Here is a 21,344-nt window from a genome sequence, read left to right as displayed (position 1 = left end):
TGGGAGAAAAAAAAAAAAACTGAGTATAAAGACAGAGGCTTGCAGGCAAATTACGATGAAATCCAACATTTTGACAATGTTGAAAAAGGGAAATTGACAAAAATGCTGCATTCTGAGGGAATTTTTTTTGTTTTCTTTTTTACTAACTAAGGTTTCAGGTTAAGAAAAACTAAGTTTATATTTTGAAAAAGTACAGAAAAGGACAGGGAAATTTGTAAATATTTAAAACAACAGCAGAGAATTAACAAATAGACTGAGGGTATTAATAACAGGGGTAAGGAGTGGGCAATTCCTAAGAGGTCTGTCTTAGTTATCTTATTTTGTATGCAAAATCTTTAAACATTGAACTGACCTTTTCCTGGAAGTAATTCAGATACAAAATATATTTAACAAGAAACTCTGCAACATCTAAATGTCACAGTCATTCACTTCATAGAAGGTAAAAAGTGTTCTTCAGAAGAAGGGAAAAAAAATATTTCACTGAAATTTGAAGTGCTCGAACATTGGTTTTGATGTGAACATGTTCACTTTTAAATTGAAAGTGGGGTGTAGAAAAGCGAAAGACTTTCACAACTGCTTCTAGTGTCTTGTAAAGAATTGAATTTGAAGATTTTCAGTTTTCTTTAGCATTGCTGCATTGTTCTTCTTTAAAATATTTTAATAGGTAATTCAATTCACATATATGATCAAATATTCAAAAGGTACAAAACGACTTTCCTCTCATTGCTGCTCCCAAAGACTATTTTCATTCCCCAAATCAAACACCATTACCAGTTACCTATATATATGACTACTTCATGTACGTATAAATACAGTATCTGCTGACATTTAAAGCAAGATTTGAGTACACAGAAAGTTTACATGATATTTACTAGCATTAGGAAAAAAGTGACATATTAATGAAATAGAGTAATTTTTTTTAGGTTTTACAGAATCTTTACAAGTTTTAATTATTTTATCCTTAGTCTTAATGGTAACGTTATCATGTACCATACTATTTCCTTCATGAGTTAAAGTATACAATCTCTAATAAAATTTTGTGCAAAAAATGTGAGCTAAAGTATGAAATGTAACAAAATATATCACAAAGTTTTATATTAAAAAAGACTACTCATTGGGTACAGGGTATAGTGCTTGGGTGAAGGGTGCACCAAAATCTCAGAAATCACCACTAAAGAACTTATTCATGTAACCAAACACTACCTGTTCCCCAAAAACCTATTGAAATAAAAAAAAATTATACATTTGAATATAACTCTGGCAACTTGTAAGTCTATCCATGCTACAGAGTTTTTATAATTTCCTAAGAATAGACAAACCATGACTTTTCTGCTGGCAGGATTAGTCTTTTTTTTTCTTTTCATTCTCAGACTCCCATCTTCAGGTAGAGCCCAGCTGCAGAAGTTTCTCTTGACATTACCAAGGAAAGACTCAAGAATTTCTACTTTCAAATGCCATACTTGCTACTCTTTAGTTGCAACCTTAAGTGCCAGTTCCAGTTGGTCCCGTCTTGTTTGTCCTATCTGAGATCTCATCTTCATATACATTACATACGTCGAGCTACAGACGTGAGCTCTGATTCACTGTTAAACTGGGATCCTGCCACTGCGCCCAGGGCTGTTTCCCCCCCACCCCCCAAGGGTCAATTGTATCTATGTGCATCTTTGCATATCATTTGTGTCTGCATCTCCAGGGCTGGAACCCTGGATCTCCGTAGATACTCCTGTTAACTTTGAAAGGACATGGGTTGCTTGGCTGGATCGCTGTTGGTGGCTTCATCTCCCAAATACTGTTTCCCACTCCCCATCCCTCCCACAGTGATTTACTTGTGGCATCTGTAACTAGGTCTATCTTGACGTGGACAGATCAAGCTTAAGGTTTTCATTCCTTTTCATAATTAAGTGGATCATATCCAATATTGTCGAAGTGAGAATGCCAAAACAAAGATTTATTCACAAAATAACATTTATCACTTATTAGTATAAATTCATCTACCCACTAGAGATTCCAGGGAATGGAAAAAGCCATAATGGTAGAGTTGCCTGAGAATCCTATTGCTGAAAGAATATTTAATTTCAGAAACAAAGCTCGAATACTTAATTCCAAGGTAATTATATTTGTTTTCCTTATGGAGAAAGCAGAGTTTGGTAACAGGTATAGACTGGATTAAGTCCTAACTCTGTCTCTAATATGTGACCTCAGGCAAATTCCTAATGTTTCTAAGTAAGAACTTCCTCAAGTATGAAACAGAAAAGATAATGATATCACCCACCTCACGGGATTTTTGTGATGGCCGAAGGGGATAACACATGTAAAGCACCTAGAATAGAGTCTGGCACATAGGATTACTTAACAAATACTATCTATAAGAATTTGAATACTAGAAATTTTCATATTTATTGGGCAAGAAAATTAATTTTCTCTAAGAAATGAACCAAGGAAACAAAGAAGCTTTTTCTTTTTCAGAAAACCCTTATAAAAGTGATATGGCTGGGGTAAAAATAGTAAAAGCAAATTGTGTATCAAAGATGATAGTAAGTGCTTTATGTATGTTACCTCATTTAATTCACAATAACTCTCCATGGTAGAATTTAATATTTAAGCTTTTGAGATAGAGCAACTGGAGTTACATCAGGTTGCTATCTACAACGAAGTTAAGATCTAGTTGTCTTTTTAAAATTTTCTCATGATAATATCCTGTTCCAATTTCAAAGGCAAATGTGTATTGAAATTGCTAAATTTCATGTGTTATACTTTTAAAATGTTATATTTGTTTCAAATATCTTGCATAAAGGGATCTAGATTTGAAATTCTAAAAATGTGAGTAAGGCCGAAATACAAGGCAGCAAGGCCCATGCCCGGTTCTGTAACTACTGCATTCTCTCCTGCTTGAGTCTGGTAATGGCACTAAATAAGGCCTTTCTTCATTTCATTATGCATCACAGGGGAAAGGCTCCATCACAAACTATGGCTTAGCAGGAAAATAAACTTGGATTCAGCAAATTAACTTTCAGCATAGTTTTCAATGACTAGGGTCTCAGACTATTAAATTTTGAATTTCAGAAACACGCTCTAGCAAAGAACAACAGCTGCTGCTGAATCCCAATCCGCAAAGCAACAGCAGTTGCAGCATCTGGACCAACAGCTACCAAAGCTATATCAGTAAATAAGGTGAAAGTCCCCATGTGATTTGACCCTTCAAAATCTTCTCCCCAAGCCTGCAATGGGTGGCTCAAAGGTATCTTCACAAGGAAGGCAAATGGCATATTTTTTAAAAAGTCTGCTCAGGCAGGAGCCTGTGACCTTTGCTCTCTATGGGTAGAATGGATGCTAACGTCGCCAGCTGGAAGTAAATGGATATTTTAATTGAAATACATACAACTATCTCCAACGGGGGGGTTGGGGGAAAGCAAACTAGAGAGTCTTTCTAAGTTATCTAATGAGCACCCAGCATGACTTAGCTTCCTACAAATGATCCTCCATTAGCCTGGGCTTGTTTTGCAAACAAATACTCAAATAGAAAACTGCTCTGCTCTTGTACATTTGGCACTGTTTCCCAATACCAGCCCTATTAGCGAATGTGAAATATAAAGTGTAATTTAGGATCATGTTCATTTATGTTTCCTGGGGGAAATGGAAAAGAAAACAGTATTAGAACATAAGAACTGCAACAAATATATATATATTTGTTTTTATATATACTATATATGTAATATATACAATATATATTATGTATATATATTGATGGGGTATAGTATGCAATTATTGATATAAATGTGTATCAATCTTACTAAAAATTCTTTTTTCATAGATGCAACTTTCTATTCACTCCCAATCTGTTTAAAATATGTGATATTTCCCAGAACTTATTATTCCAGTGAAAGAAATTAATTAATTAGTCTTTAAAGTTACTGTTATCACTTAGGATAAAGGAGTTCTTCGTTGAATGTGAAATGTTGGCTGTCAATCAATATGGTTTACTCCACATGCAGATGCTTGTTTAAATGGCAATAAATATTTTGTGAAGCTCATTAGTCATTAACATTCAAGTTATTTAGCCTTTCAAAAGGTGACCAGTGCTAGCTTGCTTTCATTATATTACTTATTTTAAACAGACATCACATATGAGGTTAAGGTATTTGACAACAATGTTATTTGTCTTGATTGTTGTTCAAATACATAAGAAAGAGGTTTAAAAATGAAGTTACTGGACAAGAGAGCAGAAAATAAAGCCAAATTTAGGGTTTGACACGAGCAAGAAGGCAAATAGCTGACTTTTCTGCTTTGTTATCAAGGTAGCTTTTATTATGTTCCAACAAAATTAACAGAGTTAAGCTGGGTACTGAGCAAAATTCTAACAAGGAAGGCAAATATATTCTGATTGTGTGTTTGAGACAGGGTCTCACTCTGTTGCCCAGGCTAGAGTGCAGTGGTGTGATCATGGCTCACTGCAGCCTGGACCTCCCAGACTGAAGTGTTTCTCCCCACTCAGCCTACAGAGTAACTGGGACTACAGGCCCACACCACCACACCTGGCTTATTATGATGATGATTATTATTATTGTAGAGATACAGTTTCGCTGTGTTGCCCAGGCTGGTCTCAAACTCCTGAGCTCAAGTGATCGACCTACCTTGGCCTACCAAAGTGCTGGGATTACAGACGTAAGCCTAACCGCAAATATATTATTATTTTTTCTTTCTTTAAAATCTATTCCTCAACTTCATCTAAAATGAATGGCCCTTAAAATATGTTTCATTCAGATGAGGAAAGGAAAAGAAAAGAATCGGATTAATCCAATAAAGAGACCTTAATACAAACTCAATCAGAAGATTGTTGCACTGTTTATATTGAGTTCTGACATTTTCTGTGTTGACTGTGCAGTGAAGGAACAATATTATTACTCATTGGCAATAAATCCATTTAGGTGTGCAGGTGATGCCCAGATGATGTTTATTCTAAGAAATCTTAATGTCTTGGCCTCTTCAAAAACTGCACAAACAAACTTGGCTCAATATTAACCATGGTTAGTGAACCTTAGGATAAAGAAATGTGATTAGTCATTCAGTGATGCATCCTTCATTCACCCTTGGCATCATGCCAAGGGTACACCATGCTACTGTGTATTCACTCCATTCTTAATAACTTGAACAAATGGAGATGTTAGCTGCCTTTAAGAATTATGCATTTTCTATGAGGATTTAAGGTTGCTGAGAAGGCAACTATGAACAATCAATAGGTACTTAAAAATAAACACTATATAAATGTATAGTAAGTAAATATTCATGTCTTTTTATAAAGTAGACTTCAACAGAGCTCTAGAGGCTCTGGGATTTTCAATGATCTGAAAAAATTGAGTGCAGAAGTTGTTTGTATTCATCCATCCCTAGTGATCCATATACTAAGTCAATTATGTACTAAATTGTTACTGAGAAAATTCAATTCATTACATGTACTGGGCAATTATCATTAGTTATGTGCCCAGCACTGTTGTTGGTTAGAATATACATAGTAGGATCCTTGTCCTATATATTTGTATATAATACTGTGGGGGAAAAACTTTACGCAAGATATTTGAAAGAAAGAAAGCATTTTACAAGTATAACATATGAAATTTAGCAATTTGAATACACATTTGCCTTTGAAATTGGAACAGGATATTATCATGAGAAAATTTTAGAAAGACAACTAATTTCACTTACTGAGATGTGGTATACATGGCATGGCCTTCTGAGAGGTATCAACTTAATGTTCATTTTCATAATCAGATGAAGCACCTACCCATTTTTGTGATAACATAATTCATATTCACTTTGGCGAGAAACCTGAAAAGCAGAATAGCATAGGACAAGAAAAGTCTACTCTTGATCCTACCACTCCCCACAATCACTGCTGACTGTTTGTTGCAAGTGCTTTGAAGGGAGGGTCACTATTGTAGCGGCCACATATAAAGAATTCTCATACATAGACCATACAGAAATCCAACTCAGTGATAGACCCTTAAGAGCACACTGTTTATTTAAAAATAGTGTTATACAGACACACACACTAAAGGATATATGGAACCAACTGAGTGTATTTTGCTCTCTAATCCACATGCCTGCTGTCAGCCATCAATTAAACACAACAAACTCCACAGTGTAAACCTGTTAGTTGTTGCTCAACAGGGATTTAAATTTTTGTCTATACAACTTCAAACTCCACAGTCAATTCAATTATTTAAATGAAAATAAACAAGCACTCCCATTGATTTTCAGAGAATAGACTTAATTTTCTACTTTTGAAACATATTCAAGGACCTTAATAATGGATACCCTTCAGTTTGGTTCAAGCTTTCTTTGTTTCATGATGGAAACAAAGTATCCTCTGTATCACTGCATCACTGGTAATTTCCCATCTCCATGCCTTCAATCGCATTTCCACGTTTCCGAATCCTTCCAAACTTTCAAGACAGTTTACATTCTGTCTTTTCACAAAGCCATTTATAGTCTTCTTGTCATGAAATAATTTCATTCTCTTCCATGATTTTATCTGCATTTTAACTCATGGTACCGATCAGCATTCCAGTTATTTATACTCTTACCTGAGGGGCTCTATAGGACTGTCACCTCCTTATAGGGAAGAAAGTGAGCGCAATGACAGTGACAAGGATGAAGAGCAGAGGTGAACCCTCATGTATTACAAGCGCACTCTTTGCTAGACTTATGCTAGGCTTTTTATGTACATCGTAGTTTCAAAACAGGTATTACACTTATTTTACAAATGAAAAACTAAAATTTTTTCCCAGAGAGTTTAAGAAAACTCATAAGATCATTTTGTCAATACAAGGTACCTCCTATATTTGAAACATATTCTGCCAAGATCCAAGGCCTGTGCTATTTATATGACTAAGATTTTTCTGAACAAAACTTGACATAATGTCATAGATGAAGACCCTTCCCCAACTATGGAGAATGAATGCAGAAAAAACTGTAGACTGTTTAAGGCATCTAAAATCTACATGGGAAAAAATAAGAAATGCCTGATTTAGAATTAGAAAGCAGAAAAATAATCTCAGCCATTGGAAGAAAAAAATACCAATACATTTTGGGAATGTGGCTAGTAATTTAAAAATACATAAAACTTATATGAGTTAAAATTGGCCCCCAAACTTCTTCAGTTTAAGAATACATTTTGGAGTTCTATGTGCCAGACAGAAGCTAAATCGTGAAACTAACAGGTTTTGACTGATTGCTAATCTGCCATTTGTAAAGGGACTTGGAACACTCAAGGCCTGAAGATATCCTTAGAAGCTACTTCTCTTAGTAAAAGGTTTTCAGCCACTGCCCAGAGAATGAGAACAAGCCTGGCTGGTCTAATGATCAAGGGAACAAAGTCAGTAAACCTTGGACTAGTGTTCAAGGAGAACATTTTAAACGGTTCTTATTACATGTTTTTATTTTCCTTAAATCTCAACTTTCCTCAAACCATTACATAATGGAAGAATTTATGTAAGTGCTTCCTTAACCTATTTTTTTTTAATATCCATCATAAAATATTATACAGATCTTCAGAATTATACATATTATATATATGTATAAGCCTTCTACTTGTACTCTAAATAGAGACAACCAACTCAATTATGGAAAAAGGAGTCCAAAGTTGTGTAGACAAATATGTGTGGAGGGCATATGATACCCAGAAAACAGGAAATTCCCTCACACTCACAGAGACTGTATTATACTTTTCATTTTATAATTATAAACTATTTAACACAGGAATTAAGACTTCCAAATTATTTTATTTTTTCAGAAGTTATTTGAATAAAGTTTCATGACACCAAATATTAATAATTTTATATTACATCCTTATCCGAGATTCCTTAGAGATCAGGCACTTTTCCTTCAATTAGGCATAAATTTAAAGTCATTTTAATCCTTTAACACATTAAAGTTAAGTTATACAAGTTTTCTACAATAACCATACCTTACGTTTGAATCAAAGTATGCTATGAAAAAACATAGTTACACAATGGAGTACTATTCAGCCATAAAAAGAATCAGATCCAGTCATTTGCAGCAATATGGATGGAACTGAGGATCAACATGCCCAGTGAAATAAGCCAGGCACAGAAAGACGAACATCACATTTTCTCATTCATTTGTAGGATCTAAAAATACATACAATTGAACTCATGGACATAGAGAGTAGAAGGGTGGTTACCAGAGGCTGGGAACGGGAGTGGCGGGTGGTGAGCGGGTGGTGGAGAGGTGGGGCTAACAGATTACAAAAAAAAACAAAAGTTATTATAGAAAGAATAAATAAGACCTACTATTTGATAGCACAACAAAGTGACTATAGTCAACTGTAACTTAATTGTATATTTTTAAATAGGGTGTAACTGGACTGCCTGTAACTCAGAGTAAATACTTCAGGGGATGAATATTGCATTCTCCATGATGTGCTTATTTCACATTGCACACCTGTATCAAAACCTTTCATGTACCCCCAGTATATATACACACACACTATTTACCCACAAATATTAAAAATTAAAAAAAATAAGATACTTGGCTTCAAAAAATATCATCCTAGCAAAAAAAAGTCACCCAAAAATTAAAAAGTATTTTACAGATTGTGAAAAATAAACACACATTAGGTTCTATGAACTAGAAAACAAAGGGGAAAAGGAAAACAATTGTGTAGTTTATAAACTTAAAAATGCAAAAATCCACAGTATACATCTGCAAAAGTTAAAATGAGTTGTTGATCTTGGGTATAATTGTCTAATGCACTGTCAAAATTAAAAGGAAAACAGGTTAACTTAGTTAATATATAAAAGTCATTATGTGATGGGCAACAGGTGCTTGAATGCCACCTTACATATGGAGACCTGTTATTGGCTGACCTTAATACGTCAGAAGAAAGATTCAAAAACTTCTTTCAAATTTCTCTGTCCCAGCTCTACATTCTGGTAACTAACCTCTCAATTCCACATAAGCCAGTGATAAGTGTGGTGGAACAGAGAACACTTGCTTCAGAACAGGAGATCCTTTCCAAGTTCAGTCCAGACCAAAGAATGATCATCTCTGGTGTTGAACCCACTAATCTGTATATTAACTGATTCTCCAGGAAATTCATGGACATCTTTAACATTTCTTATGCATGTCTGTGTGTGTGAGTGTGCACATGTGCATACTTGCAATGGAGAAAAACACATTTATCCTATTTTTTATTATAAGGACCTCTACTTGCTTTACTCTAAGTAAAGGCAATCTTTGTCCGGGGAATTTAAAATTAGTTCCATTAAATCCACTGGAACCAATGCTGCTGATATCACATATGAATTCCAGGTTTATGGACCCTAAGAGTTCATGGATAATGAGAATTCAAGGTTCCCTATTTTCTTCTGTCATAATTGTTATAGGAATATAAGTAATTCATCTAAATGGTCTGTGCCCTTGGGACTGCACAGGTTGCTACCATTGTCAGACAACACTGCAGCATTATTAAATATGCTTCGTATTAAGTCAGGTATGGGAAGATAAAATAGAAAGAGGAGACCTAATCTCTGAACTTAATGAGCTTAGACTTCAACGGGGAATATGCAATGGGTCATAGTTTTTAGAAGAATACTATTACAAGAACACTAAATAAGTGAAAATGACAAAGTGTCAACTATAGAAGCATTAAGGAGAAAGAGACAGGAAGACTGAGAGAACCAAATCCTGTAATGACCACAGAACTATTATTTCAAAAGGAGAAAACATGCAAATAGTCTCTTAAAAATAAAACAAAATACATGGAGAAATCTAATTTCTTCCAACATTCAAAGGCCTTGGAGCCACAACTTCCTGCTATCTTACTTCAAAGTTTGCTCTTCATGTTCAAGTCGTTTATGTTCAATCAGACCACCAGGTAGGGAGGAAACAGTATGAAGACCGTAAACTACTCTACATAGTTATCCCAAGAATATTTGTCCATTTGATGAATATTACAAACCTTTTGCAAGAATAACAAATGGCACATTCTGAAACAGTGATGAGTGATTTTTAAAAATTTCTCTGAGCATTGTGGACCATGCAGAATTATTCTTAGCTGGGCACTGGTTCTTCTTTCACATTTGGTTTCAGGATCCTGTTCTTGTCTAAGGGAATGCTAGGAATGATAAAAAACTGCTTAGGCAAGCTACCTCTTTTTTTGCGTTTGCTAAAATGCCAAACCCCAAGAGCTCATGTCAATGTTGGTCATTCACTGAAAAATCACTGAGTGACTACAGAATGATATGGAAATGGTATCTGTAATGCATTTGATAATGAACACTTTACATTGTCATTTGAATCTTGCCAAAGCTCGGGTTTGGATATTTTCCTTATTTTGATGTCCATATGGCTTACAAACAAAAGTTTAACATATTCAGTCACACTTACCAAGGAGATTTAAAGATTAAGCCTCATTTTAACAGGCCTGTTCATGTGGATAGATGAGGGATGTCACTTCCAACACACTAATAATAGAATATTGGAAGGAAGCATAAGCTAAGTAGCCTTGAATTAAGTCAAAATCCTATAGGATATGTTCAGATTTGCAATTTGAAAATGATGTGCTCTGTATAATTTACTGTTGAATATACAAAAAATGAGAGTAGTAACATCCGCTGACATTGTTCTGTATGTACATGGATTCACAGTCTGGATCTCTTCAGTTCTGTGTACGTTCAAGTCGGCTTTCTCTCTCTCTCTTTTTTTTTTTTTTTTTTTTTTGACAGAGTCTCACTCTGTTGCCCAGGTTGCAGTGCTGTGGGGCACAATCTTGGCCCATTGCAACCTCCATCTTCTGGGTTCAAGCGATTCTTGTGCCTCAGCCTCCCGAGTAGCTGGAATTACAGGCCTGTGCCACTACACTTGGCTAATTTGTATGTGTTTTAGTAATAGAGACAGAGTTTTACCATGTTGGCCAGGCTGGTCTCAAACTCCTAAACTCAGGTGATCCGCCCACCTCAGCCTCCCAAAGTGTTGGGATTACAGGCATGAGACACTGGGCTGGCCAGCTCTCTCTCTCTCTCTCTCTCTGTCTCTCTCTCTCTTAATCTCTTTATTATGGAAATTCAGAAACTATACACAACCCAAAGTAGTCTATGAACTCCCCAAGGACTCATCAACCCGCTTCAACAATGATCATCTTTCTGCCCATCTCATTCCTTTCTTTTTTTTTTTTTTTGATATGGAGTCTCGCTTTGTCACCCAGGCTGGAGTGCAATGGCACGATCTTGGCTCACTGCAACCTCCGCCTCCTGGGTACAAGCAATTCTCCTGCCTCAGCCTCCTGAGTAGCTGAGATTACAAGCGCGTGCCACCATGCCCAGCTAATTTTTGGTATTATTTAGTAGAAACACGGTTTCACCATGCAGGCCAGGCTGGTCTTGAATTCCTGACCTTCTGATCTGCCAACCTCGGCTTCCCAAAGTGCTGGGATTACAGGTGTGAGCCACTGTGTCTGGCCCATCTCATTGCTTTCAACCTGCTCATCTCAGGATTCCATCAGGTCATGGTTATATCTTTTCAGATAAAGGTTCACTGAAATTATTTTTCTCATATTCTTAGAATACAAAAAGCATACAAATGCTGTTCTTATGGCTTTACTATCTTACTTGTTTTCGGAAAAAAAAAAAAAAAGGAAATCTTACATTGGCTCAGTGGAAGAAGAAAGAATAATTTTTTATCCCAATTCCTTACCACTAAGGAACATAAAGAATCTCTTGGTACCAAACCCCAGAAAGAGTGAGTGGTTTCTACTCCATTTCCCCCTGTCCCACTGCAGATCAGGCCTCACTGGAGATCATGAGTTTACCAGCATTAAGCACACTATGCAGTCGAACCAGTCTACACTGAGCTACTGTGTTCTCAGGTCAGAAGACAAAAATGCTTCCAGGGAGCTGTAATTTACATCCCCATTAAATATTTTTTTCTTGATTTTCATTAAAATAAGAAAATAAGTTTTCTCTACTTAGTGGCAGACCAATTTAACTTATATAAAATTTTTCCTGTAATTCACCCATACTTACTCAAAGGATTAGTGAGCCTCTGTCAGAGAAAGGATACTTGTCTGCTCATTAACATTCATGAGCAAGAATCCTTCTGGTAGAACTGGTTTCAGAGTCTGACAGAGCAATACTTAAAAGAAATTGGCTTGTCTGTGAACCAGATGCTCAGCAAAGCCACCATGCAAGGGAACTGGTGATAATAAGATGATAATATTACAACCACACTGGGAGCATAATGTATATCAAGTTACTTTGAGGTGCGTGGTAGGGGTCTTAGAATTAGAAAAAGATTGGAAGTCCATCACTGAAGTCAGAGCTGATGATCAGCAGTGTGTAGTCTTAGCTTTGAAAGATCTGTCAAAGTTTAAAGGAGGGGAAAGAAAAAAGAAAAGAAAAGAAAAGGAAAGAGAGAGAGAGGAGGAGGAAGAAGAGGGGAGGAGGAGGAGGAGGAGGAGAGAAGGAAGGCATATTCCAGTTGTACAAAGATCTGGGTTCTACATGCACACATTTAAAAGAACCCCTACTAGGATCTTCTCTTTCAGTATTGTATAAACGCAAGGCTTGAAAGGCGTTTGTGATTTGTAAACCTGTTAAGTAGCTCTGTCAAAGCCAATATCTCTAGTTGGACGATTTTTATTTTTGGAAGATCTGCCCTTTGGGAAAATTGGCAGATTACTTCCCAATGCCAGTGAGATTGTTTCTCTAATTTCTGAAATTCAGTTCAGTGCATTCTGATTTCAAGAGGAGTGTCCTTCAGATGGAATACATATTGCTGAGCTGGTAGCCTAGCAAATGTACAGAAGGCATTCAGCTAATTACTTCTTAGAATGATTAACATTATAAGCCCTATGAATTGTAGTAACCTATTATTCTGTGCAATGATTTAGGACAGCAGCAGCACAATACAAGGAATTATTACATCTATTTATCCGCATAATATTAATAACATCATAGAGGGGTGTGTGTTGTGGGTGTGTGTGTGTGTGTGTGTATGGTTATACATGTATTTGTTAGTGTGTTAGGACATTGGAGGTAGTAAGACAATTGTGTCTGTCTTGCTATGATTTATTTAGAAAATAACTATTGTTCCTGAATTCCTAGGGAATCTATTTTTGAAAAGTCAACGTGATTAGTAAAACATTGGGAAGTAGCAAGAGGCAGTAACTTGAGGACTATGGTAGATTATGATACAGAAATAATCATTCCTTTCCCCACTTCCACTTCCTTAGGAGTAGTATAATCTCTTGTCCCACTAATGTTGGAAACTGCCATCAGATTTGCTTTGGCTTATAAACCTTAGGAAGACAGTGCGGCAATTCTAGTTTAGGCTAGAATGCTCCTTATATATTAGCCTCCACCTGTCTATATTAGCATTGCCACACTCCACTAAGAGAAGAACATGCTTAAGACAGAGTACTGCTTTCAAATGAATAAGCTACATATAGACCAGACCAGACCAAAATGACTCTAAATGCATAGAGTCAAGCCTACATGAGCAGCCAATCTCCAGTCAACCCAAAGATATACTACAGAAAAGTAAACACTTCTTGTTTGTGCCCTGAAATTGTGTGTTTTTCTTACAAAACAGTAGCAAGCTGGTGCAAGGAAGAAAACATTGTGACAGAATATCTATCTAATAGATATATGCTAAATGTCAATAAATTAACATTGTTGAAAAGAAAATCAATAGTAAATTGTTTACATTATGTCCGACAGACTTTGTGGACTTGCATACAAAATATTTGATTCATTTTGTCTCATCCTGGCACTTTTTAAATTATCACAATCTTAAGACATTCTTTGAATATTGAACTGCAAGCTCTTCCAAAAAGTCTTCTTGGATGCCACTATGTAGAAAAATTTCCTCCCTCCTCTTTCCAATGGACTTCTACTTTAGGATACAAGCAATTCTGCCTTTCTTACTCTTGGGTTTATACTTATGTCTCCCCCAAAACGTAAACTCCTTGATAGGCAATGACCAAATTTTAATCATTATTAGTCATTTTTTAATCTACAACAACACTTGGTTAAGTGCATTCTCCGTGATAGGCTCTAAATAAATGTTTTCAAATAGAAATCACACACACATACAAAAAATCTCACCCTTGTGACAGGAAATATGAAAGATGCTATCACCATAGGGGAACCTATTTAGGGTTTATCTCTTTTCAAATAAGTGTATTCTCGGAGAAAATTAGGGCAAATATTAAAGAAATCATTACGTTACTGTCACCTCTACAGTATATAGATGAGAAACGACATTTAAAAACAAAACACAAGCAGATTTGCAATGTAAAAATATTATATCACTGTATACAAATTATTTCTGCATCCAGTTCAATGGGTAGTCTGTGTGTGTTACTATAGAATAAGTTCTTCATAAGGATAGAACTTACTGTTCAATATTTTTATTTTGCTTTTAAAAATGCACTGGCTGCCAAATTTCTGGACAAATGTATACCATTAAAATACATTAATAAAAGCGAGGAAGTAAAGTAAAATAATAAGACCAAGAACACATTAAATAAAAAAGTTCATATGGAGCTCCAAATGTGAATACATTTCAGCTCAAATAAATTCAAAGGAAAAAAGGAACCTAAATAAAATATCCCTTCAACTAAATCCTTCTGCCTCTGAATAATCCACATTCCACAGACATGCTTAGAGGATAGGGTGTTAGTGCCGACATCAAGATAGAAACCACTAGGCTTTGTGAGGTAAAAAAAATAATAATAACAATATATCTTCATTGATTCAATTAAGGCTTTTACCAAAAAAACACCCATTTCTCTTTAATTTAGGGACAAATTCCAGTTGAATACTGTTCCTGCCTTTCCCAAAGATATGGGTGGACTCTTTACCCACCAATATTTCTACTGCCCTTTTAAAGAAATACCAATAATTTTTCAACAGTATCCATTCAAAAGAAATAAAAATTTAGAATTTCAACCAAGTATTGACTTCCTATATATAACATGACTATTTCTAATTCTGATTTAAGCATTAGGTTACAGTCTTGGATTCATCATTCTTAGTGGAAACTTGGCAAGTCATTTACCCTGTCAAACCTCCAGATTCCTTGAGGGCTGGACTATATTTAGGTGGGTAGTTTTTTTTTGTTGTTTTTTTTTTTAGAGTTAAAAACAAATCTTCCACTTTTCCTTGACAGTCATTTCCACATCCTCCCCACAATAACTAGGACAGGACAGGCCCGGCAGGGTGAGATAGAGGAATAGGTGGTGTTAACCACAAGATGCCAGCACATCTGGGAACTGGAAAGCACTGGAGAGATGATGTGGTAGATGGCTGAGAGCAGAGATCCAGGAGTGCTCAGCCTGGAATGGAATCCTGACTCTGCCATTTATTATAATATCTGCGTGATTGCAATTCAGTGTGCTTCAGATACCTAGGGTTAAAATCTATGAACGGCAGGACACAGGGTCAGATGTTGCCTCTTATTACTATTACTACTAGGTAATAGTTACTATTACTACTATCTGCTACTTGCTTGTTCTCCATTTCCTATTACACATGAGCTACTTGGTAGCACAACAGCAAAACAGGACTTAGACAGGAATGCCAATTTGACAGGCTAGTCACTGAATATGAAAATGCTAAAAATGAGTGAGTACACAAAGATGACTCTCCTTTTGTCTATGTTTTAATATGCTGGTGTTTATCTGTTGCCTGGGGTGTTTGGCAGAGGAGAAGAAGGTGAGAAGGAAGGGAGTAATGTGATCATTCTGCCTGATATACTAAGCTGGGTCATTGTCCAAAATTTTAATCCTGGGGAGCAACAGAAAAGCGGGGCCTGGCTATAGAGCATATTCAGAGCATCCCTCTATAGTTCGGAGAGAACTTTTGCAGTGGCCAGGACCAAGACCAAAGGATGAAGGGCTTACAGGGATGTGTCGTGAGAGCCAGAAATTAAGATTTGGTTGGAGAAATAAGAAAAAGGTAAAGCAACAAATACTTTGTTAGACCCTTGGAGAAGCAATGTCAAGAAAACTCTATTATACAGACTTTTATCATGACATTTTAATTCTATATTCAAAAATTTTAAAAAGATATACAGCTATAGGAAAATTCTCTGCCAAAGAATTAAAATTTCTGGAATTGATAGTATATGCTTTTAAAATTCGTTGCCTCTCAGGTATGAATGCTAGGCTAATCTTGGAGCTAAGCACAGAAACTTACGAAGGTTGGGTAATAACTCAAGTTGATTCCACTTTAACTTCCTACCATCTGATGAGTATTTATAATTTATAAAATTATAAAATTATAGTGTCTCTTCTAAATGTTACCAAAATATCACTTTAAAAAAGACAGGGAAAGTAAGACAATAAATAGAATATGGTTTTAAGTTAACAGTATTGGAATCTCAAATTTTAAAAACAGTCACCTCTGCCACAAAATAAAAAGTTAAATGGAATCAAAGCATTTCTCATACAGTAAGAAAAGTGATAACCAGAGATTAATCATTACCAGCAATTGACTTTAGCCTCTCTAAATATATATTGGACTGGATCACATGTACGGAATTTAAATTGCCGCTGTACTTAATAAAAATAGAAAACTCATCAAACTTTCTTAATTTTAATTAAGGAGTAGTTTTTCATAAAGAGCATATAGCCAACAAAGCTATACACAATCCAAAAGACAAATTAAGACTTCTGAGAAAGTGGAAACAGAGGCAGAACCTCAAAATAGACAAGATGGATGAAGAGACTCCAGCAATGATGCAAAATGACTAACATAATAGGAATTTACTAAAATAAACTCCAAGTCCTTCATAGTACTGTTGGTTTATGTGGGAAAATGCAACTCAAAGAAAGTGATATTCTATAACTGAAACTAGATAGTTTTGTGCTCACGTCAAATTGACATTCATCAATAAGTGACATGAGAGAGTATTTGGGGGAAAAAAAAAGGAAAAAATAGAAAACTACCCACATGAATGCACAATCATTCACGGAAGGTGACTTAGCAGACTCACCTTTGAGATATAAGAAAATAAATCATAGCAGTGTATAACTGACCCTCATGAATCTGCCCAGAGAAAATAACAGAAAATGTGACAGTGACTTTTTAATTGATGATGACGATTATTATTATTATCTTAAGTCAAAGTGCTTCAGGAGTTGAGATTATTAGAATCACATTTAGATTCTCTCTTTTTTTTTTTTTCACTCTGGCTGAAAGCCTCCAAAAAAAAAATCTTAATTTCTCTCCCATCCTACCCAATCCAACTGCAATAAAATGAGTGGTTGCTAAAGAATTCATCCTTCTCTTAGGTCAGATTAGGTCAGATCTAATCTTAGCAAAATCAATATCCTGTCAAACTGATTGACATCATACCCTTAGATACATTAGAACAATTCAAAATATACCTATATAGAGACAGGGAAGGAGTAAGTGAGAAAGTGGAGAGAGGTTTCTTTAATAGGACAAACCAGATGTGGGATTAGAAACTAGAAATGCAAAGACATTAAAAGTTATCGATATAATACAAGAAGTATAAGGCTCAGTCTTGTTTTGTTTGTTTTGTTTTTGTTTTTTGTTTTGTTTTTGATTTGTTTTGTTTGCTTTGAGATGGAGGCTCGCTCTGTTGCCAGGCTGGAGTGTAGTGACACAATCTTGACTCACTGCAACCTCTGTCTCCCGGGTTCAAGTGATTCTCCTGCTTCAGCCTCCCCAGTAGCTGGGACTACAGGTGCCTGGCACCACGCCCAGCTAATTTTGTGTGTGTGTGTGTGTGTGTGTGTGTGTGTGTGTGTGTGTGTGTGTGTATTTTTAGTAGAGACGGGGTTTCACCATGTTGGCCAGGATGGCCTTGATCTCTTGACCTCATGATCCACCTACCTCAGCCTCCCAAAGTGCTGGGATTACAGGCATGAGCCACCACGCCTGGCTGGCTCAGTCTTGTTGAATGGCTTTACTTGTTTTAAAAATGTCAGCTCTCCATAAAGCTACCTAATATTTATTTTGTTGTTGTTGTTGTTGTTAAAGAATATATATATTATCTACCATGAATAGTGTCCTGGAATTATTTTAACATCACTTTGGAGTACAGCTTTATAAATGCACTAGAGTTTTTGTTTTTTGTTTGTCTATTAGTTTCCCAGGGACACAGGTCAAAATCAGTGGCAACAGATCATTACCACCTACTTCATGTAACAAATGACAAAACAGTTCAATTTGCTGTAGCTTGAAGTGATAGAGTATAGTCCTCCAAACACAGAGTCCTATCTGGGGCTCCTAATGTCACTGGTTTTGTAACCTGTAATCAAGAGCAACCCCTAAGTACTCCCTAGTTGCATTTAAGGGAACAAGATTCACAGCATCACCACTAAATAAAAAATTATTTTCACATACATCCACATATAAAATTATACACAAGGGAGAGCCAAAGATAGAATGTGAAGATGTTAAAACATACTTGCAGAAAGATGAAACCCCAGTCACTTACACAGAAAGTGTCACATCATTTGTACTGAAAATACCAGGTAGACCTGTCTTCTGTAAACTTGAGAACCGATTTGAAAAAGATCGGTGCTGCTATAATAGTTTAAAACAGCAATAAAATGGAACATTTTACCTACCACACAGTAAAGAAAAAAGAAACATAAAAACTTTGGCCAACCTTTCCTAAACTGGCTCTGCTGTGCATTGACTGAACTGAGAGAAGAAAATTAATAGCAGCTCTTTTGCTCTAGAGTAATGTTGTAGGACCAACGGAGCCCAAAGAAGGTTCACCACAAGGTGCAAGTCTGGTTTACAAGAAATCATAGTAAGGTACATCCATTTCTTAAAGCACTAAAGACAACACACCATCTAAAAGTACTAAATGTATTGTTATCATTGTTCATACTGTTTATAAAGAATCAAACTACCTTTGAATATTTTCAAAATATTCATGTTCTAATGAGAAAATTCAATGCTGAAATTTCAGTAATAATTTGTAATATAAAAATGTTTATTTAACAAATAGAATATAGAAATAGCATTGACTGCTTATAACCAGGATATGAGAAGAGGGTCTAAACCTTAGATAGAATGCACTACTGCAATGTAAAATGTGCTATATGATTGCAATGGCAAAGTCTAAAATAAAGGAATCTGTGTCGCTGACATTTAAAACAAGCCTTTCCTCTTCAAATATGATGTTATATTTCAAATAATCTTAAGTTACACTTATTTTTAAGGGAGAATCCCCATAAGAAAACTAGACAAGCTGCAGTATAACAAAAGCTGAATTATAACTCCTTTAATGAAAACTTGAGCTAAATCTTTACAATAATCTCACAGGCAAAGCACAAATGCAAAACAGCTCTTTGTTAAACCAGGTTTTACCAAGATATTACTTAAAAAAAAAAATACTGTCAAGAAAACTCATGCCTTTTCTAAAAATAGACAATGCTATAAATATTTAAGAAGGATAGAAAAGCTCCCTTTGTAAAAAATATTTTTCATATGATACCAAGATTCTCACAGAAAAGTGTACCTATAGCAAAGTCAAGTGAAAACCATTTCACCTACCGTCAAATTTCTTATGCCTGGACACAAACGTGGTGCGCACAAAATGGCTTGTCTCTTCCACCAGGTTTTCAAACTCGAGTTTGCTCTGTTGGCTTAACTTGTCTTCCATTTCTGTGGTGCAGCATGTATATTCCTGAGGACAGATTCTTAAGTGTTCCCCTGCAAAGAGAAGTTAAATGTCACTATTGCATTCCAAGGACTTTTGGTAGATGTTAGAGATTTCACTTCTCTAACACTTTGTTCAAATCTTAGGGTGCTTGTTCCATCTACTTCTCCAGCTGTCACCATGAACTCTATCTGGGCCACAGCACATCAGTGTATCTAACATTCCAAACACGTGGTGGACTTAAGTTGAACCTGATATTTAGTCTCTGTTCCTCATCATGTAAGTGAAGGTGCATTAAAAACTTCAAAATACCATGGCATTTTTTCCTGGCTTGTATTTGTAATGCCTCAAGTAAACATCAGGTGATACAATGACACAAGATGTAATACAGCTATGTATGCTTGTCTTGGGAAACCTCAAGTAAGGCAAAAGACACTTAGTCCCATCACCAAAAGCAAGAAAAGATGGGAACTGTCCCTTGGGTTCTCTTTCCGCAAGTCTGTCCCTGGGTATGCACCAGCTTTTCTCTAAGTCCAGGTGAGTGTGTTTTTAATGGTAGGTCTCATTTGCTAAGTTGACATTTCTTGTCAGAGAGAAAACATTCTCCAGAAAGAAGGAAGTCACTGATGGGTTTAATTAATGCTTACATTATACAGAAATGTAAAATAAAAGGAATGAAAGCCTTGTATTTAATTCGACAGATCTATTTACTTCGACAATATTGCTTTCTTTAGTGCTATTTGCAAGTAGAAGCCAATCCTTTGCTTCATGAAATTAAAATGGTCTGTTATTGCATAAAATGTGAATTTCCAATTGAAGCAGCTCAGTGAGTGTCAAAAATCTTTCTCACAGCCTGTGGAGGGAAGAATGGAAATCCACCCAATGTCTTGCTAAATAAAGCCAACAAATTGCTCCTGCTATTAAAGTCACTGTAGGACAATGAAAACAAATGAACAAAGTACTTGACTCTGTGATTAAAATTCATTTATAATGTTTAATGGTACTTATAAAAGTATGTCCTATGACCTTGTGTGAAGCATAGGGTGTCTCATGATTCTTCGTGTAGTTTCATGCTTAAGCTCCTACTTCAAACAACAGTAGAATTAAAAAAAAAAAAAGTTTACAAGGATGTATAACGTTAGGTCTTTTGCTGTTCTGAAGCATCTTTTTTTTTCTTTTTTTTTTTTTCTTTTTTTTGCTGTTAGGTGTTTGAGTTCCTAATTAAAAGACACACAAATGCCCAACAATTATAAGGAAGAAAAAAAAAAAAAAAAAAAAAGCTCAACGTGACTAATCATCAGGGAAATAGGGAAATGTAAATCAAAACCACTATGAGGTATCATCTCACCACAGTTAGGATGGTTGGTATCAGAAAGATAAAAAATAACAAATGCTGGGGAGGATCCAGGGAAAAGGAAACTCATATACTGCCAGTGGGAATGTAAACTATGATAGTATCTATGGAGAATAGTATGGAGGTTCCTCAAAAGACTACAAATAGCATCCAGCCACCCACTCCTGGGCATTTATCTGAAGAGCAGGAAATCAGTACATCAAAGAGACAATTGCACCCCATGTTTACTGGAACACTACGCACAATAGCCAAGATATGGAATCAGTCTAGGTGTCCAAAAACAAATGAACAGATAAAGAAAACGTGGCATAAGTACACAATGGAA

At 35.8% G+C, this 21,344-nt stretch overlaps 1 protein-coding gene across 3 annotated transcripts in view; it reads right to left on the bottom strand.

Annotated features, from left to right (window-relative positions):
• Positions 1 to 21,344, bottom strand: part of GPC6 (glypican 6) — a 1,181,721-nt gene that overhangs the window by 850,910 nt on the left and 309,467 nt on the right. For all 3 annotated transcript variants that reach the window (XM_031655722.1, XM_021929443.2, XM_031655723.1), the window contains exon 2: positions 19,560 to 19,718. In XM_031655722.1, coding sequence (XP_031511582.1) covers positions 19,560 to 19,718 — 159 coding nt within the window. The remainder of the gene's footprint in view (positions 1 to 19,559; positions 19,719 to 21,344) is intronic.

This window comes from Papio anubis, chromosome 15 (genome assembly GCF_008728515.1).
Source record: "Papio anubis isolate 15944 chromosome 15, Panubis1.0, whole genome shotgun sequence".
Taxonomy (NCBI): Eukaryota; Metazoa; Chordata; class Mammalia; order Primates; family Cercopithecidae; genus Papio; species Papio anubis.
Note: the sequence above shows the minus strand (reverse complement) of the source record. Positions and strands in the feature narration are given on the sequence as shown.